General features: G+C 39.6%; 1 protein-coding gene and 1 pseudogene across 5 annotated transcripts; one reads left to right on the top strand and one right to left on the bottom strand.

Moving 5' to 3' along the window:
- Positions 1–5,481: 5,481 nt before the first annotated feature.
- On the top strand, positions 5,482–6,431 carry LOC119543848 (annotated as a pseudogene).
- Positions 6,432–8,726: 2,295 nt separating this feature from the next.
- LOC119544222 (thiamine transporter 2-like) lies at positions 8,727–18,313 on the bottom strand. 5 transcript variants are annotated; one of them, XM_037849502.1, is made up of 8 exons: positions 18,243–18,313; positions 17,426–17,612; positions 14,671–14,822; positions 12,946–13,774; positions 11,752–11,944; positions 10,268–10,409; positions 9,328–9,469; positions 8,727–9,035 (listed from the first exon to the last, which is right to left on the bottom strand). In XM_037849502.1, exons 3-8 carry the CDS (start codon positions 14,818–14,820, stop codon positions 8,998–9,000), a joined length of 1,494 nt encoding a protein of 497 aa, XP_037705430.1. In that variant the 5' UTR covers positions 14,821–14,822; positions 17,426–17,612; positions 18,243–18,313; the 3' UTR covers positions 8,727–8,997. The 5 variants fall into 5 exon arrangements, with proteins under 5 accessions (XP_037705430.1, XP_037705426.1, XP_037705428.1 ...); XM_037849498.1 differs by having other exon boundaries at positions 8,727–9,469; positions 18,243–18,305; XM_037849500.1 differs by having other exon boundaries at positions 8,727–9,469; positions 14,671–14,825; positions 18,243–18,305.
- Positions 18,314–19,021: the final 708 nt, after the last annotated feature.

The following is a 19,021-nucleotide window of genomic DNA, read 5'->3' on the forward strand; positions in this document are numbered from 1 at the left end:
TAGGGTGGCTGGTTTTGTGAGTGAAGCTATGGCTACAGATTCCCCTAGAAGACCCAGTCATTGTACTGGGGGAGTGGTGGTTCATCCTCAGGCTGTTACAGAGCAGTCCTACATGGAAAGTGTTGTGACTTTTCTGCAAGATGTTGTGCCCCAGGCTTACAGTGGAACACCTCTCACAGAAGAAAAGGAGAAAATAGCTGGGGTCAGATTTGAAAATGCTGATTTAAATGATACATCAAGAAATCTGGAATTTCATGAAGCACATAAGATCTCATGACATACTGGGAATGAGCCACTTTTGCTGGTTATGATTAGCTACAGTGATGGAATGCAGATTTGGAGCATCCCTGTTCATCCATTTTGTTGCTTGCTTCAGGTCTTCATTCCTTCTTACTGATAAATAGTGTTCCATTGTGTGTACATACCACATTTTGTTTGTCCATTCCTCTGTTGATGGAGATTTGGGTTGTGTGTCAGTTTGTATATTTATGTCTCTCAGAAAAAGCCATATTCTTTAATACATTCTTGTGGGGGTAGACATATTAGTGTGGACTGGTTTGGAACCTATTGGTTCAGTGTTCATGGGGATGTGACCCAACCAGCTGTAGGTGATAACTCTGATTGGATAATTTCCATGGAGGCATGGCCCTGCACATTCAGTGTGGGCCTTGTTTAGTTTACTGGAGCACTGTATAAGCTCAGGCAGAGGGAGCTCACAGCTAGCTGGAGCTGAGACAGACATTTTGAAGATGGCTGTTGGAAGCTGATGCAGACATTTTGGAGAATGCCATTTTGAAACACAACCTGGGAGCAAGCAGACACCAGCCACATCCCTTCCCAGCTAACAGAGGTTTTCCGGATGCCAATGGCCTTTCTCCAGTGAAGGTATCCTTTGTTGATGGACATTTATGGCCTTAAGACTGTAACTGTGTAACCAAATAAACCCCCTTTATAAAAGCAAAAAAAAAACAAGAAACAAACAAACAAACAAAAATATATATATATACTACACTTAGTAGTATTCTGACATTCTTTCATCAACAGTAACAAATGTACTAAACCAAAACTAGGAATCAATAATGGAGGGGGGTGGTTAGGGGTATGGGATGGTTTGAGTTTCCTTTTTTGGTCTTTATTTCTTTTCTGGGGTAATGAAAATGTTCTAAAAATTGAAAAAAAATTAATTGTGGTGATGGATACCCAGCTGTATGATGGTACCATGGGCAATTGATTGTACACTTTGGATCTTTGAATAGTTGTACAAGTATGTGAAAAATCTCAATGAAAAAATAAAAAAATTAAAAAAAGGAATAAAGAGCTAGAATTAAAGACCTAACTATACACATGTAGGTTGTTCTAGTTTGCTAATGGTGCAGAATGCAAAACACCAGAGATGGATAGGCTTTTATAAAATGGGGGTTTATTTCGCTACACAGTTACAGTCTTAAGGCCACAAAGCATCCAAAGTAACACACCAGCAATCGGGTACCTTCACCAGAGGATGGCCAATGGCGTCCGGAAAACCTCTGCTAGCTAGGAAGGCACGTGGCTGGCATCTGCTCCAAAGTTCAGGTTTCAAAATGGCTTTCTCCCAGGACGTTTCTCTCTAGCAAGCTTGCTCCTCTCCAAAACATCACTCAGTGCAGCTAAATCTGTTCTAGTTTGCTAATGCTGCGGAATGCAAAACACCAGAGATGGATTGGCTTTTATAAAAAGGGGGTTTATTTGGCTATACAGTTACAGTCTTAAGGCCATAAAGTGTCCAAGGTAACACATCAATAATCGGGTACCTTCACTGGAGGATGGCAAATAGCATCCGGAAAACCTCTGTTAGCTGGGAAGGCACATGGCTGGCGTCTGCTCCAAAGTTCTGGTTTCAAAATGGCTTCTCCCAGGACGTTCCTCTCTAGCAAGCTTGCTCCTCTTCAAATAACATCACTCACAGCTGCACTCCGTTCAGTCTCTTTGAGTCAGCATGTTTTATATGGCTCCACTGATCAAGGCCCACCCTGAATGGGTGGGGTCACACCTCCATGGGAGTATCCCACCAAAGTCACCACCCACAGCTGGGTGGGGCACATTCCAAGCAAATCTAACCAGCACCAAAACGTCTGTCCCACAAGACCACAAAGATAATGGCATTTGGGGTACACAATACATTCAAACCGGCACATTGGTAATAGAGAAAGAATAGCAAACTAGTTCCAAAGTAAGGAGAAAGAAAGAAACAACCAAGAATTAGAGTAGAAATAAATGAAATTGAGAACAAAAAAACAATAGAGAGAATCAACAAAACTAAGAGTTGGTTCTTTGAGAGGCTCAACAAATTTGACAAGCCCTTAGCTAGATTGACAGAAAAAGAGAAAAGCAAATAATTAAAATCAGAAATGAGAGAGGGGGCATTACTACTGGCCCCACAGATACAAAGAAGTTCATAGGAGGATACTGTGAATAACTGTATGCCAGCAAACTAGATGACATAGATGGAATGGACAATTTTCTAGAAACACACAAACAACCTAGACTGACTCTAGAACAAATAGAAAATTCAACAAATCCATCACAAGTGAAGTGATTGAAACAGTAATCAAAAATCTTCCAACAAAGAAAAGCTCAGGAGCAGATAGCTTCACAGGTGAATTCTACCAATCTTTCCAAAAAGAATTGACACCAAACCTTATCGAACTTTTCCAAAAAATTGAAGAGATGGAATGCTACCTAATTCATCCTATGAAGCCATAAAGATACTACAAGAAAAAAAAATTACAGACCAATCTCTCTGATGAATATAGATGCAAAAATCCTCAACAAAATACTTGCAAATCAAATCCAACTGCACGTTAAATGTATTATACACCAAGATTATGTGGGTTTCATTCCAGGTATGCAAGAGTGGTTCAATATGAGAAAATCAATTAATTGAAAACACTACACTAACATACTGGAGGAAAACAAACACATGATCATCTCTATTGATGCAGAAAAGGTATTTGACATCATTTCTTGATAAAAATATTTAGGAAGTTGGGAATTGAAGGAAACGTCAACATGATAAAGGCTATATATGAAAAACCCACAGCTAACATTGCACTCAGTGGTGAGAGATTGAAAGCTTTCCCTCTAAGATTGGGAACAAGATGAAGATGCCCACTATCATCACAGTAGTTTGACATTGTGCTAGAATTTCTAGCTAGTGCAATTAGGAAGAAAAAGAAATAAAAGGCATCCAAATCAGAAAGGATGAAATAAAACTTTCACTTATTTGCAGATGATATGATGCTATACCTAGAATCTCCTGAAAAATCCACAACACTGCTATCAGAGCTAATAAACATGTTTAACAAAGTGGTAGGATACAAGATCACCATGCAAAGATCAATAATGTTTCAATACACTAGGAATGAGCAGTCTAAGGAGAAAATCATGAAAAAACAATTTCCTTTAGTATAGCAACTAAAAGAATCAAATATCTAGGAATAAATTTGACAAAGGATGTAAAGGACCTGTATTCAGAGAGCTATAAGGCATTGCTAAAAGAAATCAAAGGAGACCTAAATAAATGGAAAGACATTCCATGTTCATGCGTTAGGAGACTAAATACTGTTACGATGTCAATTCTGTCCAAACTGATTTACATATTCAATATAATCCCAATTAAACTTCCAACAGCCTAATGTGCAGAAATGGAAAAGCCAATTATCAAATTTATTTGGGAGAGTAAAGGGCCCCAGATAGCCAAAAACAACTTGAAAAAGAAAAATGAAGTTGGAGGACTCTCACTTCCTGACTTTAAAGCATATTACAAAGCTACAGTGGTAAAAACAGCATGGCACTGGCATAAAGATTGACATATTGATCAATGGAACTGAATTGAGAGTTCAGAAATAGACTCTTACATATATGGTTAATTAACTTTTGACAAGGCAGCCATGTCCACACAACTGGGACAAAGCAGTCTCTTCAACAAATGTTGCTGAAATAACTGGAATCCATATGCAAAAGAATGAAAGAGGACCCCATCACACACCTTATACAAAAATTAATGCAAAAGGGATCAAAGAACTGAATATAAAAGCCAGAACCATAGAACTCCTAGAAGAAAATATAAGGAAGCATCTTCAAGATCTTGTTTTAGAAGATGGTTTCTTAGACATTACACCCAATGGAGGAACAATGGCAGAAAAATGGGAACTCTTCAAAATTGAATACTTTTGTGCTTCAGAGGACTTTGTCAAGAGGGTGGAAAAGCACTCAATGAAAGAAAATATTTGGAAACCACATACTTCATAAGGGTTTGTTAACCAGAATACATAAATTCTACAACTCAATAATAAGAAGACAACCCAATTTGAAAGTGGGCAAAAGACTTGAATAGGCATTTTTCCAAAGAGGATATACAGATGACTAAAAAGCACATGAAAAGATGTTCAACATAACTAGCTATCGGAGAAAAGCTAATCAAAACTATAGTGAGATGTCTTCTCACACCTAGTACAATGTCTGGTATTTAAAAAACAGAAAACTACAAGCACTAGCGAGGATGTAGAGAAATAGGAAAACATTCACTGTTGGTAGGAATGTAAAATGGTACAGCCACTGTGGAATACTGTTTGATGGTTCCTTAGGATTCTAAATATACAACTGTTAAATATAGAATGTCAAATGATCCAGAAATTCTGCTACTAGGTATATACTCAGAAGAACTGAAAGCAGGGATGAGAACAGATATTTGCAAGCCACTATTCATTGTGGCATTATTCACAGTTGCCAAAAGATGGAAACAACCCAGGTGTCCATCAACTGATGAGTGGATAAAAAAAATGTATATACACACAACGGAATACTATAGAGCTGTAAGAAAGAATGAAATCCTGATGCATGTGACAACATGGATGAACCTTGGGAACATTATGTTGAGTGAAATAAGTCACACACAAATGGACAAATACTGTATAACTTCACTATATGAACTAAATATAACTAGCAAACTCAAGAAGTTAATATCTACAACATAGGTCAACAGAAGATAGAATGAGCATAAAGAGTGGGGAGCTGATGCTTAATTTGTGCAGAATTTCTAATAAGGTTGATTATAAATGTTTGAGCATGGACATAAGTGATGGTAGCACATTACAGTGAGTGTAATTAACAGCAATAATATGTGGTTGCGATTGTGGGTAAAAGGGAACATTTAGGGTTGTTTACATCACTAGGAGGAAAGCGAGAGATTGAAACATGGGACTGTATAACATAGTGAACCCTCTCGTGGATGATAGTGTTCTAGAATTGACTGTGGTGATGAAAGTACAATGCTCTAATGTACTAGATGACACTGATTGTACACTTTAGATGGATTGTATGGTATGTGAGTTTATCTAATATAACTGCTTTAAAAATATAACAAAAGAAGCTACCATGAGGCTCAGATGGTGTTTACAGATTAAAAAAAATCCTTCATGATGAAGAAAGTTCTTAGGCAACATGATGGATTCAGAAGCCCATGAAAAGAGGCCTCTGATCATAATATCCTCAAAACAAGATATATATAGACCTACCTCATATTACAAATGTTTGTGAAATGAAGCATTACTTTTGTGATTGCTGTGCAACTCTCAACTATTTAACAATCACTTTTCCTATTCAGAAGATCCTCTTTTGGCAACGGCTAGGCGGAATCAAACCCTGGGATGCCATACTTCCGTTGAGGATGGATGGATTCTGAAACTTGTGTCAAGGAATCCTCCCCCCATTAATGCAGAAGACAGCTACACTGGTACTTAACGTTTGGTCTGTATGAGGATTTTACTTGCCAGCTCCTTAAACACATCAGCACCCCAGAGTTTGTACCTCATAGAGTGGTGACAGTACTTGCAGGGACAACAGAAGCAATTTTCACTCTGTTTGGAAGAGTTCAAACATCGCTTCAAGACCACAAGCTTCATGACAAATTTACAAGTACTTATCAGACTTTCAGGACACTGAAATCCCATGGAATTGGAGAGTATTTTTGAGGCTACATGCCCATTCTTTTCTGTAATATATTCAGCAATGTCCTTTCTTTTTTGGCCTTTGTGTTCCCATTAAGGAATATTTGCTTTTGGCAATGACTCACAGTGCTCATTCGGTGTATGATTTTTATCTGTGGCGTGCTATTGGGTGGTATGCTGGGATTCTTGTTTTTTTCAACTTAATGTAAAAATGCACATACAGTCTCAGATTTGTGGGAAGTTCCAATCTTTCCCCAAGTTTTTCCAAAATATTGGGCTACAACAGGACAGGAAACTAATAAATATTTTCAGATGTGCCCATGTGAATTACCATTAGTCCATCATATAACTTGGGGCATAATGAATATGACTTATGAGTTCATGTTTAAGATTATATGTAAGAAATCATTAGTTAAGTGCTATTTATTAACCAAAGAGACCTAAGAAGAATGAGGTTTGGCCTGGTTCCTGATTGGCCACACAGAAATTAGTATCCAGATACAGTGAACTATTGGCAAAGCTGTTTTCTTTAAGTACCATCAACAACAGAATAAAAGGTTTCATTTGGAAAATTAAAGTTTTTTTTTTCTTTTTCTTTTTTTAAAATCATTATGCAAGAGCTTTAGGCTAATGGTCTAATCAATAGCTGTCTATCTGATGGCCTTTGAGAAAAAACATAATAGTCAAGATGATGCTTTTTCTCAAAACACCATGACTTTTGGTATTGAAAGCCAGGGAAGTCTTTAAGAGCCCCATGCCTTGTTAGGCTTACTTTTGTTACTCCATTTCTTGCTTCTTTGCTTGTCAGGGGAGTTACAAAGCATAGACTTCACTAAACTTGAGCATATACATGTTAAAACATAGCAAAATAGAGAAGAAAGATGGCTTATTAGGTTTAGGCTTTTCATGATAAATAGCTTATCTCAGTTTTGAAAATAAGCATCCATTATCCAGAATGTTTCTATTTAGACATGATAGAATCAAGCAGCTAATGAAATATCCCATTTTGTTTTCTAAGTTTCGAAGTGTTTCATTCATTCTGAATGTGACCTTAACCCTCTCCAAAATATTAAAAAACAAAGCAAAACAAAAAACCCACAAAAACTAATGATTAGTTTAAAACATATGATAAGTCAAGATTAAGGTTTGTCCAATGTCAATTGGAATGTGTTACTGAAAAATAATCACTCTCAAACATTTGTTAGGTGCTGTAGTCAAATTTTCCTTTAATCTTTTGCACAATGCATCTGCATTAGTCTACTAGGGCAGAAGTGAAATATGAGGTAGACTCCATAGAATTTTGCTAGGAAGGGAAAGAAACGGATAGGCATGAGGTATCCTAATTTTAAGTCCTTAAGGAGACTTTCCATTCTTACCAACAGAGTGTACATTTAATCCATCAAATCATGAACAAGTAAACAAGTCACTATTAATAAATTGGAAATGGGTGGTTAGGAATGTATGTTCTAAAAAACATATTTTGAAGTTGGTAAAATTACCTTTGAGGGAGAAAATAATGAATACAAATGTGATAAAATCTTTCTTCTAGAGCATCAGGGTGAATATGGATGGACCATGAACTGAACTCTTCTGTTCAGAGGACCTGATTGCTTTCATTCTTAATTCCAGAAAAGGAACACAACAACTAAAAAGGTCTTATTAAGAATGAAATAATTGAAAATTGGCAACAAAATTATTTTTCTCAGATTCAAGATACATCCCCATTTTCCAAGCTTCTACATTTATAATCTTATTACTAAAGGAGGGTTGCTGTTCAGAGGATAAATCACGATGGTTAATGAATTATTCTATCGAATCTTTTCTACTGTATCTAAGGTTAGACAAGCATCCTGATAATCTTATGTGTTTTAAGGGTTTTCAACACTAGGAATTGGCTCATCCAATAGTAATTTCTTATGATGCATTCCTTGACCCAAGCAAGTTGAGTTGACTGGTCCTCCTTTTACAAGCCTGCTGCATCTTTCTCTCTGGTCTGTAACATCTCTCTTCCTGAGTGGCATGTGTTCATCTACTGACTCTATTATTCTTACTGCTAGTGTCTGAGTCGTTTAAAAAAGGGACCATGTCTTCTTCTTTTCTCTACCTTCACTGACTTGCATATCTGTGTGTGTGTGTGTGTGTGTGCGCGCTATCAATAGGTTGTTCCTTTTTATAATCAAGTAGTATTCCATGGCATGGATGTACCACAATTTGTATAACCATGTGCCTGTTAAAGGAAATATGTGTTGTGACAGTTTGGGGCTACTACCAATAAAGCATTCATGTACAGTTTTCTTGAGTGAATAAAAGTTTCATTTCTCTGCCATACATGTCCAGGAACGCAATTTCTGGGTTGAGTGTCTTGCAAGTACAGTTTTTTTAAAAGCTGCCAGAGTGACTGTATAGCATAGTATCTGCACCTGCCATAAAAATTATGTGGGTTTTTTTCCCGTCAGTGTTTTCTGATGTAAAAATATTTATAGAAACTGTTAGAAATATTTCTACTTAAATTTTTCTATTTTAGATCTATATCACACTGGCATTGCATTAAAACATTTGTGGTCATAATCAGAAGTGTCATTTGCTTCTCCCATGACCCCTGAGAACTGTTGTGGATGTCATTCCGCAGACAAACAGGAGTTTCTGGAACTATACCTGAGGGAGAATTTTCAACAACAAAGCTCAACAGACCATAAAATGAAAAAAAAAAAAAAAACCACGAAAATTTTAAGGATGATATTATCAAATAATAGCTCGTGCATAATGCTTTATTGTTGGGGTTGAAGACAAAGCCTGAGAAATGGGACCAAACCTTGTAATTCTATCAAGAGAATTGTAAGTTATAAAGAAATACACTTAATGGAAGACAGAGGATGGTAGTTCATATGTCCAAAAAATTTCCTATGTATTCCTAGCTTGGGTGAGATCAATCCAAACCCAGCAACAGGGCAATCCAGCTAGTATTTTTGCTCATAAACAGGGAACACCGACTTCAGGATGGTTGACGTTTTCACATGGTTTGTTTCCACACCTCTTGCATGTCCCTGCCTGAGATCAAAACAGAATTTTTTGGTCACTGCTGTCCACTGGGGTCCCCAACTTGATGAGCCCTGTCAACTGCATCCAGATCACTGGGCACACATCTGGTCTAAAGCTGAGGTTTGCTGTGGTTTTGAAAAGATCCATTGGAATCCAGACATGGAAAGTGTGTGAATTTATGACAAAACACATCATGTTGTCCACCCCACACTCTTGTGTTTTCATTCAGTGCCCTTGGGAACCACAGCATCTGCACTCAGGGTTGCCTGGGACCCGCCTAGAGCCTGGTTGAGATGCTCACATCCTTGTTCCTCTGGGTGTGGCTCCACTGGATTCTGACTCAGAGCAGAGCTCCTTAGACACTTGGCTGAGGAGATGATGCTTATGCTTCGCATCAGGAAAATTCCAGCAATGACTGCAAAATAGCTCCCGTAAATTAAAAACTGGAGAGAAACAAACCAGATTAATTAGCCACATACAAAAACTGATCAGGTACATCACTGATCACACACAATGCTCTTGGTTTCCTTGGATTTTAGGGAAATTGAGACCCAGGATCCAAAGATGGGCCATTTGAATTTACACAAAATATTCTTTTCCCAACTTAGAAAAAATAGGTGTAAAACTTGTATCAGTGCAGTAATTAAGAGTGTGCACTTTGGAGGCAGAGTGCTTGGACTCAAATCCTAGCTATTTTCATCAACAATGAAAAACATAAATCCCACCGATCTATGTCTCCATATTTGAAGAAAAGTGCAAAGCTACATACCACAGTTCCAAGAATGAATTTCATACACTGATATTACTTCTTAGCTGCCTCACCCCCTTTTTTCAATCCACAAAAGGTGAAATTGGGCTAATTTTAGTCACTTGGTGAAGCAGGGAAGAGGGTACTGGGTTCTGAGGCAGACACCCTTTCCTAGTGGAAATCTCAGTAAACCTCAGAACTGGGATGGTGAGAGGACAGAAACATAGGCAGGTACAATCATGAAAATGTGACCTCATGAGGCTTTAGGGAGCAAAGATAAATCTTGGCCTGGCTGTGATTACTGCCTGAGGCCTACCTGGTGAGTTAACATGCTAAGTAAGGAATTGCTGACTCTCAAATTTGCCTAGCCAAGAAACTCTTCAAGAAATGTAAATGCTGGCAGTTGTGAAGTTAAAAAATCTTGGAGAAGTTACCCAATATTCTAGACTCCCACCCACTCCATCAGTAGGAAGAGAGAACTAGGGGAACTCACCTGAATGCTGATTGGCAGGTTGAGCCCTCTCTGGTCCACCACAATCACAGTTAGGATGGTCTGGATCACCAGGGCCAAGAAGGTGTTGATTCCAAACACCAGGGCGTAGCGTTCCACACTCAGGTTAACTGCGATCTGAAACCTACCATTAAGCATCCCGTCAGTAATTTAACAAGAAGGTATATGGGTTTTGTTTTTCTTAAAGACAGAAATTGAAAACAGTGTTCTTTCCAGAACACTTCTCATCTAAATCTCCTCCAGTATATAGGGAAAGAGAAAAGGAATTTGAAAGTACAGTTAAGGATTGAATCTTTAAATGTATTGCATGGAAAAATCTTTGAACTAACCTATAATGCTTCCAGAAATTAAACCTAGATGTTTAAATCCTTATAACTTGAGACTGTTGGATGCTATCTGCTTTATATACTGCTTGGCAGTGAGTTTTTATGAAAATGCAAACATTACCCAATCCCAAAGGAAGTTTTGAAGTTATTAATTTTCCTGTAAGTTGCCTGAATTATACTTTGGAAGATGCAGACCATTTGTTGTATGATTGAGTGAATTTGTAATTAATTTAGAGTTCTTTCTTGGAATGCAGGTAAAGGGTTTGGGATCTGAATATATTTAAAATGATGCAAGAATAAAAAAAATGTAATCCCACTTAACAAAATCCTCATATAAGAAAAATTCAGGACACATTAGTTTGATTCATCAGACAGACATTTCAGTGCAAAAATAAACTTACAAAAGAACATCCTCAAGTTTCATTTCCTTTCTTTGTCTCATGATCTCTTCCCTGAGATCTTAAATTTCTACTTATATATCAATTACTTATAAAGATCTAACATTTTCCACAAATTAAAAACAAAAAGTTGATAAAATTTTTGTGTCTTCTTCTTTCCTGTGACTTGAAATTCAAATGTCTCTTATTTCTTTGGTTAGTACTAAAGCTCATTTCCTGTAGTTAGCTTTGCCTGCACTTATATGGAGCCAAGTGTTTTCATCATCATTAAAAAAAAAAAAATCTCTGAATCTTAGGGTTTTTATAATCTTTGCAGTTACTTTTTTTTCAGTATCCAACTTTTTATGACTTTTCAGGCAATATTTTGTTTCACATAAAAGTATGTGCCCAGGCTTACTCAACCACCAAATGAAATTAGGGATGAAATCTAAACCTAATCATTCAAAACTGGATTGTGGCACATCATGTAATGGAAAATCGCTTAAAATAACCAAAACCTAACAATGTATCACTTCTTTCAGTTTATTAACCTACAGGTTTTTTTTTTTCCTCAATAACCAATCTTAGCAATATTCAGAGCAAATTAGCTAAAAAAAAGAGAGACTAAGTTGTACCTAATTTAATATGAAGTGGTCAGCATTTAAAATTGCAAGTGACTAAACTAAAATCCTTCTCAGAGGAACCACAGCAGAGGAACGCTGGGCTGGTTTTGGAGGTGGAAGGAGTGGATGGGGACACTCACACTGCGATGGTGATGAGGAGCATGTAGCCTGACTTGAAGACCAAGTAGCCGGCATAGCAGGCCCAGATGCTGTCCGTGTAATGCATGAGCAGTAAGGCTCCCGCATTGACCACAGAGAAGATGGCCAGAACCAACTCTCCCAGGAGATCCCAGTTGACTTTCACATAACCCACTGCAAAGGCTGCCACGGCCCCTGGAAAAAACATCAATGAAGATCCAACATATTGACTAAGCACACGGGAAATATCAACGTACTTTCTTCAAAACCCAGTGGTCTCAGTTAATTCTAAAAGATAAATATTACTTTCACAGAAAGCTTCTTCTACGTAAATGTGGATTTATCCTTTTCTCTACCCTGTTTTCTTTTGTCTTCTATCTTTACCTTCTATTCTTTCGGTCATTTGTTTCATTGTGACACTACGGGCCAGACACTGCAGAGGGGACCAAAAGGCTCCCAACCACTACTGGGATAGACAAGGACAAAATCATTGCTGGGAGAATACACCTGGCCCCTCTCTACTTGCTTCTTCATCAGGAAAAGTTCTCAATGATGGACATCAGATGCATGCACTGGATCATTACTTTTATTAATCATAATCTTATTTCTAGTCTCCATCTTAATGTTGTAAGGCCTGCTCTAACTTACTGGAAGGTTTGTGTGAGAAACAACATATACTAATTTTAAGAGGTTGTGTAATTGACAGTGACTAGGGTTGGTAATTATGTTTCAAATTTTTGACACTGATTAATTACCTTTTAAAAATATGACCTAGGAAAGAACATATTTAACCTTTTAAATTTTCCTACCATAAATTGGAATGTAGGAAGAATATCTCTGTGAAACAATTCCAGCCACTCTTGGTTTTCAGGAGTTAAAGTGAGGGTTCCCAGAAAGGAGACAATCGGAAAGCAGATGCCACAACGGGCTTTCAGGAAGTTTTTGTAAATAAATCTGTGGAAAACTAGAATTTAATCATTTGGTGCTTAATCCTGAATTCTTTTGAGTTGCACATTGTAACTACATATAAAACATTAAATAGAAGTCCCCTCTATTCCCAAGAAACAATTAAAATGGCATCTGAACAGAACAAATAGATCACCCTGGAGAGGTTTAGCACTTGAAGAAATTAACTTAATGGGCATAGCCTACAATCTACACACTGATAAAGGGAAGATAAATCAACAGTTATTTACCTCCAAATGTTGCAATGGCTTCCACTGCTCCATTGTAGACAGAAGAATTCTGGGATGGTGCCTTGTATTCCCACAGGACTTGAACATAGTTCAAAACCTGGTTAAAACCGGCTGTGGAAAAAGCCCACCACAGGGACCAGTAAAAAAGGCGCTTTGAGGAGTAGCACTCCCTCAGGTCTTGGAACCACTGCACAAACACTCTCACAATCACATTGCTTGGATGAGGGCTGCTCAACTGTCCAGCATCCAGACTCCCTGAAACGGTGAGTATTTCCGACGTGGGTTTCTTCTCTGTGCAGCCTGGTGCACCAGCCTCCTGAGATCCACCGACCACTGCCTCTGTGCTTGGGGAGGTCTGCGCTTCTTTGCTGGGTTTTGCATGAAAGAACATGCTTTTTTTAGGCATGGGTATAAAAAGTGAGCAAAGGAAGGCCACGGTGACAGAGGCCAAGGATATGATGTTGAGGTTAAAGTACGACATGTCGGCCAGGGATACCAGGAGCTGAGCCAGCACGGAGGCAGCCGTGAAGGCCACCAGTGTCACACTCCGACAGTAGCTGCTCACTCTCTGGTAGTGTTCCGGGCTGACCACGCTGTATATGTAGGCATAGTAGGCCACCTCGGTGGCAGTGACCAGCCCATAGAAGAACTCGACAGCCTGCATGGCCTTCACGCCTTGGCCAAACAAGAGCAGCAGCCAGGTCACGATGTAACTGATGCCCTGTAAGATGATAACTGGCTTGTAGCGGATGTAGTCAGTGAGGATAAAAACAGGGAAGAGCAGCACCAGGTAAGAGTACGTCCAAACAGGGAAGATCTCGTTTGTGATCTGCAATGGCAAAGCACGAGTCATGGGACCACAAAGTACCCGAAGTGAGAAGGGTTTCCTGTCTCAGAATGGGCTATGACTAGAAAACACATGGCTTACCCAATATCAAATTCTGTGTCCATTTGATGGAAAAACGCAATAGAAAAACCTGAGATTCAAAGAAACCAGTAAGAAAAGAAGATCTCTCCTCATTCCCCAAGAAAGCATATAGTTTACATATATAGGTGTATCCCCAGTAGAATAGTATATTGTGTAAATACGCAATCCAAGCTTGTAAGGTTAAATAGTATTTATATTTGATCATATTAGTAAAAAATTGTTGAACAGGCAGTTTGAGCCCTTACATAGTCAGTCTGGATGAATATGCCTGTGAAGGTAAGAGTAAACGACCATGCAGGTTTGGGGAGTGGGAATAAAAGTTAGTGATGCATTACATCTCTTTCCTGGCCAACTTTGCTGGGCTCCCAACTCCTTTTCCCCCAGTTGTACTGACTGACTCTGCCTACTCAATTCTGGTCACAATTTAATATAGGGGTCATCTCATGGATTACTCAGAAATGTAGGGGACCTCAATTTTCTTAGATGGAAAGGACTAAAGAAGTTGCTGATCTTTGGGCTATGATGGCTGAGAGCAGCGACTGTTCAAATCATGGAACCTTCTTGCATCGTTGGCATCTGGACCGAAGAGTTTGATGTAGAAAGCATGAGGGCACAGAACAAAGGCTTGCGGTACTGAGCTGCACCTTTGAGGATGGGGGCATTAGCAAGTCCTCAGCAAGAGCAGGACACAGTTCAGGCCCCACTGAGGTCAATGTGTTCATCCTGTTTCAAGTTGAATGAAGCTGTGTCTATCTTCATCTCAGGCCACATGAGAGCAAGTATGTATATTAACTTACCTCTGCACTCGTCAGGTTTTTATCTGGTCCAGATAAATATGGGATTAGGAATGGTTCTGAGGGTCTCATCAGGGAGAAAAATCCATATAGACAGAGGATCACAGTGGGATAAATCCAGGAATGGCTCTGTAAATTCCGGATGCAATCCATGGCTGCTTGAATAGAAACAATACAAACATTAAGTGATATTTATTCTTTTGGCATCTTGGATGTAATGAAAAATGGATTATTTCTGAATATTTTATGCAAAGACAGAGTTTGGTCCCTTTGTAGCTGGAATGAAAAGGTTAGTGATGAACAAATGTTCCCCAAGATGTCTGAGGTGAGCCAGCCAACTCCTTCGTGGTCAATGAACTTTTTATGCGTGATTGTGGGGTTAGAGACACACTTCAGTATTCTCCATCACAGCATATAATGAGTAGCTAGTAATAAGCAGTAAACCATGGGTCAAAGAAAAATGTTCCCATTAATGCATTTCAAAATAAAACAGTTACTAGTGAATTACTGGTGTACATGTCACAGAAAAACTACTTTGTCTAGCACATAAATCCCAAAGCGAACATATTAGAGACGTTCTAGGTTTACAGAAAAATCATGTAGAAAATACAGCATTTCCATATATGACCAGTCTAATACTTTACACCCATGAGCCCACTTCATTTTGACACACTGAACAGCAGGAGTTTATAACACATTTATCTCTCCATTAGACTCTCCTTTGCTTAGCACTGTGCATGGCACACATTGGGCATCCACAATATGTACTAATTTGTTTAAATTATTTAGACGAAAGAAAGCTCCTTGGATTTCTAATTAATTTAGTTAAATTAGTAGCAGTTCAACCATCCAAACACCCCATTTCCCAGGCGTTCTAATCAAGTGAACTTTGGCTAATTAGTAGGAACAAAAGATCACTTGACTTGTACAAATGCAATATTTCTCACCACACAGTATGGAGTAATGGAAACAGTACTTGCAATGAAAAGAATCTGGAATTCTGTCTTGGGCATGCTCAAGTTTAAATCCTTCAATGGCGTTTGTTAGTTGGCTGACCTGGGGTTAATTTTTCTAAAGCTTCGGTTTCCTCATCTATAAAATGGTATTAATAATACCTAAACTCACATGGACTGTTTGTGTGTTTGACATCTCTTGCTTCAGAAATGATCACCTAGTTAGGTCACCTGTGGAAACGGGGAATTTCATCTTTAGAATGTATTTAAGTAAAAACTTCAGATCAGCAGTATTAATTGCCAGAACACTGATATTTAAATACAAAATGGCTCAGCTGCAAGCAAGGCAGCTGGACTGTACAGTTTTATAGCCACTAGCCTCATGAGCTATTGAGCACTAGAAACAGGGCTAGTGTAAAGTAAATTGTATGTGAGGATGCACTTACATAGAAAAAAGGACACAGAACAAATTCTTTAATAATTTACACCAACCTCTGTCCACAGTGAGGATAGAAAGTGATTTTATAAACACATTCATACTAAAAGATTCTGACTTAATACACAGAACCATCTAGGGGCAGCTATGGCTTGCAAGTGGGTCAGAGAGGGGACAGATGATGCTCACCCCAGAAGACCTGGGTGGAATTCCAAAGACCCCAGGGGAGGGGCTCTGTGAAGGGCTGGGGAGGTAGGGAGGGCCTGCTGGATCACGCCATGCCTGCCACCAGCCCTACCGTTAAGTAAAGTAAACACTGTTTACCTTTATATCAAGAGGGCAGGATGAAGCTGAGCTGAGACAATGGCAATCAGGATTTGGAAACTGGATGACAGCAATAGTGAGCAATGTGGGCAATGAGAACAGTTTGCCAAGAGCAAGTTGGGGCTGACTGTCCTCCACCCACTCACTCAATGAGGAGGTAGGGGATTTATCTTTTTCCTGAGAGGCTGCTGGGGTTTGCTGGACTTTCTTTCTTTATCATTAATGTTCTTGCAGAAAAGGCTGTCCTGGAGGGGCCACTTCCAAGGGCTGTCATCTTTCGGAGGGTGGTCTTGATGATCTCTGGGTTGATTACAGCCCCTGGATTATCTATCCCTCATATCTTTACTGCTCTAAAACAGCTGCCCAATTGGATTTAGCTGGGGAGATCAAGAGGAAAAAGACAATATAGAGCTCACTGGGATTGTAGAAACTGTCACACAAAACAAACACTGTGTCTCCACCAGTGGGTTTCTGGTTCCTTGAGGGTTGGGTAGTAGGAGATGGGGGAGGGATCGACTGCAGAGGCACACAAGGGAACTTTCTGGGGTTGATGAAACTGCTCCATTGTCTTGGTTGTGGTGTTTACAACTGTAAAACACTCAAACCATTCACTTGAGATTTATACTTTATATTGTATGTAAATTATACTTCAATTTAAAGAAAGTAAATCCTAACCTCTGTCCCAGAAACCATTTTACTGGGTACATCGCCCCACAGCCCTGGACTTTTCCTATTGGTGCCATGATGACAGTTTTTCCAAATTCCACTCCAAGGCAAGCCCTCTCATTTAACCTGGAAACAGCACAGGATCTTTGAAACTGGGTCTGTCACTTAAAATCTAGAATGTTACTAGTGCCCATAAATCAAAACTAGGATATGCCAGCAAAATTTGTCAGTTGGTCCCAAATTGTATTCTTCTACATAATAGACTCTTCGTGCCCACTTTGGGGAGAACAGATGCCAACTTGGCCCCACTGCCTCCATCTCCCTCCCTCCCCCAGGGAGTCAGGGAGTTGAACATTTGGCTTCCCTTTTCCAGCCATACCTTTCCAGGACCAGGCCTGGTCCTGTCTTCAGATCCACGTTCTGCTCCTCCTGTGTGCAGTCACAGGGAAGCTCAGCTGGTGTCCTCCTTCTTCTGCTCCAGGACCTTCTCCTTCAGGATGGAGCTGGCAAGAGTGATGGCTTTATATACAGAAGCCCACTTCCTTCCAGTCACCCTCTTTTGTAATCTCATCATAAAAAAAAAAAGATACCTCAGTTCAGAACTTTCTGCAATGACTAGGAAGTTAACCAAATCAAAACCACTTTCTCTTGAAAGCATTAAAGAAATAATTTTTTCCTCTGGAATTAAATTACTGGAGCACTATATAAGATCAGACAGAAGGAGCAAGCTGCTACAGCCAAGACGGACACTTTGAAGAAAGCACAGGAGCTGCAGATGAGAGGGAGTTTGAAGATGGCCGTTGAAAGCAGACCCTTAGTCCAGAGAAGCTAAGAGAGGACAAACGCCCCAAAAGCAACTAAGAGTGATATTTTTGAGGAACTGCAGCCTAGAGAGGAACGTCCTGGGAGAAATCCATTTTGAAACCAGAACTTTGGAGCAGACGCCAGCCACAGGCCTTCCCAGCTAACAGAGGTTTTCCGGACACCACTGGTGAAGGTACCCGATTGCTGATGTGTTACCTTGGTCACTTTATGGTCTTAAGACTGTAATTGTGTAACCAAATAAACCCCTTTTATAAAAGCCAGTCCGTCTCTGGTATTTTGCATTCTGGTGGCATTAGCAAACCAGAACAGATTTTGGATCTCAGAAACCACAGAGGTAGAAATAAGCCAATAACCCACTCATAATTTTTTACCTCAACCTGTTACCGACCCTCTACAGGTCAGACCCTCTATAATGGGTCTCCTGTTTTGGTGTCACTCACACCAGTAGAACCAAACCAGATTCAATAAAGCAAAGCAGCACTTTATTCTTTGGCCAAAGAATGGAGAAGGTTGGACTTGTATCCAAAAGACGCCTTCTCCCCGAAGGGAGGAGGGTGAGATTCTTTTTTGGGGGGGATGACGGGGTATGGCTTGAATTTGTGCAATTGGCCTCACTCAGCACTTTTGCACTTTCCGTCTGCAGTCAGCATTCCTGCACTTTCCATCTGAACGTGATGTTCAGCTGTCAACATCTGGGCTGTTCTTGCGGTTACTGGCTTCCTGCACTTAGTTCCTGAAAGCAGTTTCTGAAAATAATAGCTTGGACATAGATTAGGTAGAATGGCTTCCTGCGCTTAGTTTCTGAGAGCAAGCACAGGTCAGACAAAAGCTGGATAGAAATTTTTACAAGTGCTAATCCAAGGGTGACACTTCTCCCTGGTAACAATCCCTCCTCTGTCTATATGCTGCTCCTCATTCTTGAGGGTTGCTGAGAGCAGGTTGAGAGCAGGAGGTCTGGCTTCTGCAGCTGCTTCCTGTTGAACATGGACATCATCACAGGGCCCAGAAGAGGTGCAGAACCTTTCCCTGGTTACCTTAAGGTACATTTGATTGTCACCAGGCTGAAGGCTGTGTTGTTCATAGTCCTGGGTCATGATCATTTGCAGCTTAATAGCTTCTAGCCTTCTACTCATGAAGGACACCAACAGTT

Source organism: Choloepus didactylus, chromosome 9 (genome assembly GCF_015220235.1).
Source record: "Choloepus didactylus isolate mChoDid1 chromosome 9, mChoDid1.pri, whole genome shotgun sequence".
Classification (NCBI taxonomy): Eukaryota; Metazoa; Chordata; class Mammalia; order Pilosa; family Megalonychidae; genus Choloepus; species Choloepus didactylus.